This window comes from Rhagoletis zephyria, unplaced genomic scaffold, assembly GCF_001687245.7.
Source record: "Rhagoletis zephyria isolate East Lansing unplaced genomic scaffold, Rhagoletis_zephyria_1.1 Rzeph_scaffold_14501, whole genome shotgun sequence".
NCBI lineage: Eukaryota > Metazoa > Arthropoda > Insecta > Diptera > Tephritidae > Rhagoletis > Rhagoletis zephyria.
The window spans coordinates 5,470-14,250 of NW_016171570.1; the positions used below are offsets into that span (position 1 = coordinate 5,470).

The 8,781-nt window shown below is 38.6% G+C and overlaps 1 protein-coding gene across 1 annotated transcript; it reads right to left on the bottom strand.

Annotated features, from left to right (window-relative positions):
* Nucleotides 1-671: 671 nt before the first annotated feature.
* On the bottom strand, nt 672-1,973 carry 5-HT2B (5-hydroxytryptamine receptor 2B). The gene has a single exon (XM_017634903.1). It carries the CDS (start codon nt 1,971-1,973, stop codon nt 672-674), a length of 1,302 nt encoding a protein of 433 aa, XP_017490392.1.
* Nucleotides 1,974-8,781: the final 6,808 nt, after the last annotated feature.

Genomic DNA, 8,781 nt, shown 5'->3' on the forward strand with positions numbered 1-8,781 from the left:
AGGCGATTTTCACAGTCGCCACATATCGTGGGTAGCAGATTGATCACAAAGAATGGCGACCACAGTATGNGTCTTAGTGCGTATGCAAAGGTATTCTAAATTCTAACTAATTTTCGTGAGTAAATGAAGAGAAATTAATTGAAAGGATAAAGACACCTAGGTTGTATGCAAGTCACATAGTCGACAGGCTCAAGAGCGCGCGCATACCAAGTCAGGCGACAGCATACATATGCACGCACGCACGAATGCACGGACCGGAGGAGAAGGAAAGAGATTGATGAGTTTGGTGCAGGCGCTGAGTCAATATGGGGGTCATTGCCAATGGATATGCTTATACATATCAAAATCTATCGTAAGGAGTTTTGTGTTTGGCAAACTTTGCTGCGTACTAGACTGACGGCGGTCGCAGGCATCGTTCACTGTCTGTCACATCATCATGCTTACTTACTTCGCACTTAGTTGACTACAGTGAAACTAATATTCAGCTCACCCCACCGATTTGCCGCGCACACTCAAAGTTGTACACAGTCGTCGCCATAATCCGTTATCTATCTGCTCCGACTGGTACTGCGACTAGAAGAACTGCGACGTTTAAGCATTGCCAGCAGACCGGATGCACTCGAGTCCGAGGTTTGTTTTTTGATTTTGGTCTTTGTGTATTCCAATTGCTGCTACATGTTCTGGCTACGATGCGACGAAGAAGAGAATTTGCATAGTAGCACCTTTTTGAATGCCTGGCGAAAGATTTCGTTGAATGTGGTGTAGAATATGGGATTAACCATTGATGAGGCGTAGCCTAGCCATGTAACCACGTCGAATACCCAGTGTGCTAGGCGATTTTCACAGTCGCCACATATCGTGGGCAGCAGATTGATCACAAAGAATGGCGACCATAGTATTACGAAAGTGAAGAATACCACACCTAGCACTTTGGTCGCCTTCTGTTCGAGTTTGATGATGCGCCCATGACGACTTGAGTTACGTGAAATTACGCTTGAGTTGCGCGAATGATGTGAGCGTACCGTCTGGTTGCGTTGCAGCAGACAAGGCGAAGATTGTGGCGTGCGAAATTGTGGACGCAATCGACTCAAATCAATGATGGTGGTCGTGCCATCGCTGGACGTAGCCGTAGCGTGTTGATAGTTCATGTTGTTGTGACTGCGCAGCGTGGCGGAACGTTGCAGCGGTGTTGCAGATGAAGACGAGGTGACTACCGTGCCGGTTTTAGTGGGCGTGAGCAGTAGCGTGGTGCGCGTGCTGCCAAAACTGGAACCGCGTCGCCGGTGTCGACTCGCATCCCACGTCACCACAGAAGCAGTCTTTGAAATGCTGAGCTTACGTCTTCCCGGGCAGGGAGTGCCAGGAGGCGGCGCAGCGCTAAGGTAACCTGACGCACTGCCATCGCTGGAGTGTACCGTAAGTGAACTACCCATATTGTTGGCGTTCATTTGCGCCGCCGAGTTGGGACTAAGGCGTGAGACGGTACCATTGCCATTGGCATTGGACGTAACCAAAATGCTGCTTAGCTCTTCTTCAGTCGGATTGAGTATATTCTCAATTTCCATTGCGTTAGTTACCGTAAATGTGGTGGGCACAATTTTCACTTCCGCAGGTTTGAGACAATTCTGCAACGGTCGATCACCGAAGTATGGACACGTGCACACTGGCGGTAGCTCTATCTCTTTTTCGTTGGCGCTTTTATACTGCGATTTGTTGGCCTGCTCCACTTCTGAGTCGGAGTGGCCTTTCGCTTGCGACGCATCACCGTCGTTGCTGCAACTAGCTTGACTGCCTTGACAAGAGAGAAAGAGCAGCGCATTTTTGGGCAGGCTATTGAAACGATTGCGCCGTTGTGGCGGTGGCGTATCTGGCCGGGGCTCTCGTGTGCCCTGCGTTNTCTTCCACGGGCTGAGCTGAGTTTTTTTGTTGTGAGGAGGTCTGCGCAGGGTGCTTTGGGGATTCACTCGTTTCATGCCAGTTTGGGGCTGGCGGACAGGATTACCTTTGCTCACTCTACTTGTTTATGACTATCCTCTGAAACTTCGTTTCCGCGAACTTTTTAAGGATCCCTGAGAAGATAACGCTATGTACTTCTTTTTGAGACACTCGGCTGAGGGTCAAGGATTTCGATCTGTGAGTAGCAATCGTTGCCTAAATACCGGCTCATTCGCCTTCGATTAAGAGCTTGTGACTTGATATTTCAGGAAGCTGAAGTTAGCTCCCTCGAGGGGATTGATTCCGGTTGGTCTGTATTGGTGAGATACAAGATAGATCAATAAACAGTTTTCATCTTAGTAGCGTTCCAAAGAGGGCACGTCACTTCCCTCTGGGGGCAGTGCGCGCAGTGGCAATGGTAACAGCAGGAAGAAGTTTAAGTTTCAGTGTTCTATCAGCCTGGAGGGTGGCACTCTAGTTTAACCGTCCTCTGAATCTTATGAAATTTGTTTCTAAAAGTAGTTGTGTAAAAGCACTAGCCGGCCTTAAAGGATTGGATGGACAAGAATAGTTCGATAACGCTTAGTTCCATTTGTGGCGTCTTCCGTGCGCCCCTTCCTCAGAGAGATGAGTTCGTATTGTGAGGAGGAATTTGTTGGAGCGCTCTGGTTTTTTTTACTCGCTTAATGCCAGTTGTGGCTAGAGGGCAAGATGCCTTTTGCCGTACTTTACCAGATCCCGTTCAACCCATCCTTAGCGCTGCGCACCAGTGCTGTACTGGTATCGAATGGACGAGAAATGGACCCGAAATGATCCTGAAATAGCTCCGAAATAGTCCTGAATAGGCCTTGAAACGGTCGAAAAAGTCGTCCTAAAAACGGTATTAATACGAAAATGATTCCAAAGTTGTCCTAAAATAGTCCTGTACTAGTACCGAATTGTTCCTGAGCTTGGCCGAAACATGATGCCAAACTAGTCCCCAAATATTCTTGAACTATTCTGGAAAAGTACAGTACCAGTCCTAAAATGATCTTCCAATAACGTCCCGAATGATCCCGAACGTTACCAAATATGGTCATAAACTAAATAATACCGAAATAGACGTGAACTAGTTCAGATATGATGAATTGTAGAACGATTTTACATCATACCTTGTTATACTCCTACCCTGTCGGAAACACAAACAACAAAAAAGAAGTTAGTCCAGAAATGTTTTTTTTTACACGAGAGGCAATTACTGATTTTTTGCTAGGTCACATAAGAAGCAATTACTGGTACTAAGCTGCTGACCGAAAAAAGCGAGAAAAACTGATTATTCATTGAATTTCATTGTAAACCCCACTTGAATCTTTAAACTTTCGCCCTTTCTATTGTACCGGCATAATTATCTTAAGCTTCAATTAACAAAATCGTTAATGATAGAATTAAAATAATATTTAGTTGTATGCCACTGTATTGAAGTGCAGGAGGCAACATAGAAAGCAAAATGGAGAGGAAAAAATGTCAGCAAAACTTAAGGCTTTTACTGGAAATAAGCACTTAGAATGTTTTTAAGCAAAAGTACGTGCTGCCGTTTTTTGGCAAGTATAATGCTGTTGCCTTTATAATTGCTATGAGTTCATCGAATGTACAGGGTGTTACAAAAAGGTAGAGCTGGGAAAAAAGAAAATTAATATATGTTGGAAGCTCAACAAGATAACCAGGAAATATTTCCATTTGTCCAAATGGTCAAAAATAGTGACCTTCGAAAAAAATATGCTAAATCCACCGGATTTTTGCAAAAAATAGAGCTACAAGGGGGCGCTGCAGTTGAGTTATTGGTAATAATCGTCAAGTGAAGTCATTTAGGGACACCAAAGATCGAAATAAAATTACCACCGCGACTAAACAGAATAAAGACAATTCTTGATAAATGGCTACAAATACAATTGTAAGATATAGAAGATATTTCGTCTGAAATAAGTCTATGTATATTGGATTTCTGTGGACCAATGATACTCCCCCATCTTGAAATTACCTCCAGATTCAAGGACACAGGATACGGGATACAACGATACAAGGATGCAGATTCAAGGCCGATCATTGTTGCCGCAAGAACTTCTTCACGGACATAACGCTTTCATTAGACTATTTAAGACGGGCATTTAGGATATGCCTTCTCACCACCACAAATACAAAAACGTGAACGTGAATTGTTGGTGAAAACGTTGCATAAAATGTTTCAATAAAAATTTAATTTTGGGCGAAACGAAGTATGCTAGTATCATCATAAACAGGGCTGCAAACCGGTTTGGCACCGACCGTTTTTTGAACCGAACCACGAACCGAACCGTCTGTTTTGAAATGCCAAAACCGAACCGAAAACCACTCTAAAATATGGTTCGGTTCGGTTCAAAATGAAAATCCGCTAAAGCATTTTTCAAGTTTTGTAATACACAATTTTGTCTCTGCGAGTTGTAATTTGGTCCATATAAAGAATGCTTGATTTTTTTTTTATATGGAACAAAATTCCTACGCACGTCAACAAAAAAAAAATTAAAAAACCTGGATTTTTATTAGTTCTGATTAAAATGTTTGAAAGTTTGATGAAATTTTGTTGAAGTTTGTAGAGTTTTTCAAATTCTCGTACAAGGTTTGAGCTATAAAAAAAATAAATTTTTAGCAAATATCAAAACCGACTTCAATTCTCATATAAGAATTTAAGATTATCTTTAATTTCCAATGATCCAACGATCGGATTAGTATGGGACTACCTGTGAGGTAACACCTTTCTTTTAAAAAAAGAATTATAGAAATCGGTTGACGTGATCCAAAGTTATGCGGTAACGTACATAAAAACAAAAAAAAATATTTCGACAAATTGATAACCTTCTCCTTTTTGTAAAGTCGGTTAAAAATAGTCAACTGCCGTACTCATATTTTTCTTACAATAGGTACACATGTTCATACATATGAAGTTAAGGCCCAGTGTAAGCTCCAACCTAACGAAAACGAGGGTTTCAACATTAAGCCAAGATTTCGATGGTCAATTTAAATTTCCGAGTATGCTGTTTTTGTCTGACCGACTGGGCTCACCACTTGTCCAAACCTCAAAAATTATAATTATAAATTGAAAATAAAATTTATTATGTAGATATTTAACTAAAATGCACACATTATTTTTAATCGTGTTGGGTAACTACTTATGATTTATTAAAATAAAATTACAATGAGGAGGGCCCCATCGAACCCACCCACCACGAACCCATTCAACACGGGCCTCAGATGGCGTAGTTACGCCAATGACCTCTCTTATGGGTTCCAGATCACGTTGGGAATAGAAGAAATTGAGATAGTGGCCACATGAGCTAGGGAATCGACGGTACAATCCAAATGGAGCCTGCGCCCTACTTGGCAAAAGAACAGCTCAGAACAGAAATGCACAATAGACACTTGGGAAGCAGTTCACACCTCATATGAAATCATATACACATATCTATCTAACGTCAGTGGGTATTTGAACTATTTGTTAATATGAAAACGCTATTTGGGACACACTTTACATAAATATAACGAGACAAGTGGATGCCCAAGCATTTATAAGTGCTGTCGCAAGCCAAAGTATTCAAACGTCAGCGACTTCACTCTTCAAGTTCTTTCAAAATGAGAATTTTTGCTTTTTTCCTAAAATTTTCGTGACTTCTTCTTCGCCTTCGCAAGTCACATTTTGAATCTTCTGCAAACACAAGCATCCAAACAGATACTTATATTTAGTTATAGGACTTCACGTTGCAATATTAATGCGTACCAAGGTGGTACACATACATACATACATACATACGTAAGTAAGTACCTGGCATATAGCAGCGTATGGGCACGTGCAATATGGCCATTACATTTCTGCTAAAAACGAGAATTCATAATTTTTTTTCTCGATTTGCAGAATATGTAATATTTCATAAGAAAAACTACTGCAAGGAAGAAATACTTCACCATAATGTGAAATGTAGAAGCCGTATGCATAATGTGGCAGCCAAGTGAGTGAATGTAGTGAAAAGCACCTGGCGCACGTTTGGTGGCTTTCCAAAAAGTAAGTTTGTGTGTGCTCTTTAAGTATATTCAAATGATGATATATGTATGTATTTCTTTTATTGTATAAAATGTAAATATGTAAAAATATATAGGTGTTTGTGCAAGCTACTGCACATTTATGTACATACGTGCGCATTTTTCGTATGAGCTTCAGATTTTTTTCTACTATTTTTCTTGCTACATATATTCTAAGAGCTTTGTATAGAGAAAAGTTTTTTCTTTACTAAATGTTTAAACTGAATAATGTATTCCTTGAAAACGAGTACTAAGCATTGTTTGCGGGTTTTTTGGTCTTCCCACATATAAGTATTTAGTTTGCAAAAATATGCACAAAGCTTTCTCAAGCGCAAGATTTATAAAAATACATATGCATTTTATGTTGAAGTGCAGTAGATCTTATCGCCAACTGGGGGAAAACTCAAGTTTTCTACGTACTAAACTTACATACATAAGTGAAAAGTTAAAAGAAACTGTTGCTTTTTTTTGAAATATAAGGATAATAAAACTTCTCTTGAAAATATTGTTGTTGCTTGAGAAGAATTTCTTAGTGCACTTAACATACTTAAATATTTCCGAGGCGTTGTAATTAGCCGAGCAGAAAAAGAAGTCGTAAAAATTAAAGGAAAAATTAAAATTCTATCAGTGTTATATAAATTTGAGAAAGAAAAATAAACGCTTGGCCCTGCTAACCTTTTTTAAATAATTATAAATCCAATATCCGATCATCATTGGCGCGTAATAAATCGACAGACGTGCTGGCACGTTTCAAGCGTACGAAAAACATAAAACAATGTAAAGCGTAGCACAAAAGTTTAGGCACATTTGGCTGAAAACCACATATAAATAAATTTTCAATACGAAGATACCCGAACCATTTGCATTGGTTTACACGGTAAGCTAGAAATTCGATCGAAAATATTGAATAAATTAAGAGTGGAAAACAGTAAATGTAAGAAGTGTAGCGTGAAATTGTGCATACTTAAAAAGAAATAACAATAAAAGCACATGTTTTCAGTAGAAAATGAGAATTATAAAATATACAATTTCAAATTAATAGTCTCCTTGTCGCACTTATATCTAGTTGGAAGCCTGAATGTGGAAAACAGATATAAGCAAAAATATGAATAACAAGTAAGAAAGCCTAAGTTCGGGCAGAGCCGAACATTAAATACCCGGCGCACGTATTAAATATATGTTTTTCGCCTTACCGAAAGCTATGGCTATATGGTAAGCCGGGGCGTATCAATTTTGAGTAAATTAGAGTCCTTAGATTTCGAAATTTTGAAGTTTCAAGCAGTTCTGAAATTTACCGTTATATGAGAAGCGGCCGTTATTTTAGTCCGATTTCAATAATTTTCAACGGTTTGCTTATATGTGGCAAGCACAATAACCACACCGAGTTTGGTACAAATTGGTAGAACGGTTACTGAGATACATATATGTGATCATAAGTGGGCGGTGCCACGCCCATTTTCCAAAAATTTATCACAAACGTATTTCTTGGTAAAGAATTGTTGCAAGCATCAATTTTGAATAAATTAGCTTCAATATTTACTGATTTATCGAAGATTTTGTATTTCTCTAAATTACCGTTATATGGGATGTGGGCGTGGTTATTGTCCGATTTTAAAAAGTTTCGGCGGTTTTTTATGCTGTACCAAGGCCAACAACTGTGCCAAGTTTGGAAGAAATTGGTGCAGCGGTTACCAAGATATACACATGTAACCATAAGTGGGCGTGGCTACGCCCATTTTCCAAAAATTTATAATATTCTTATTTTTCGTCTAAAAATTATTGTAAATATCAATTTTGAGTGAATTATCTCCAGTAGTTACTAAAATATCGCAGTTTTCGTATTTCTGAAAATTACCGTTATATGGGAAGTAGGCGTGGTTATTGAGCGATTTTAAAAATTTTCGGCCATTTGGTATGTTATGCGAAGGCCAACAACTGTGCCAAGTTTGGAAGAAATTGGTGCAGCGGTTACCAAGATATACACATGTAACCATAAGTGGGCGTGGCTACGCCCATTTTCCAAAAATTTATAATATTCTTATTTTTCGTCTAAAAATTATTGTAAATATCAATTTTGAGTGAATTATCTTCAGTAGTTACTAAAATATCGCAGTTTTCGTATTTCTGGAAATTACCGTTATATGGGAAGTGGGCGTGGTTAAAGTCCGATTTCGCCCATTTTCAATACCAACCTACCTTGGATTAAGGGAAACCTACATACCAAATTTCGTTGAGATATCTCAATTTTTGCTCGAGTTATCGTGTACACGGACAGACGGACAGACGGACAGACGGACAGACGGACGGACAGACAGACATGGCTTAATCGATTTCTTTTTTCATCCTGATCATTTATGTATACATTTGTCTATATCTATCTCGATTCGTTTTGGCTGTTACAAACAACCGTTATGTGAACAAAATTAATATACCCTTGTGCACAAGTGCGCTCGGGTATAAAAAAATATATAAATTTAAGTAAAAAATAATTTAAATAAAAAAAAATTTACAAAATTTGGCGAAATGAAAAATAAAATAAAAAACGATTAGAAGGAAGAATGATGAAGACGCATAAAATAAATGGTGCAAAATCAAAAACGAAATCAAGAAAATCAATTGAAATTAAACAAAATTTAAAAACTGTGAACAACAAAATTATAAAAAACAAGATAAAAAAATAATAAATAAATAAAAAATATATATAAAAAAAAAGAAATAGGATGCAATTAAAAAAAGTTAATAAATAAAACAAAAAAAAAA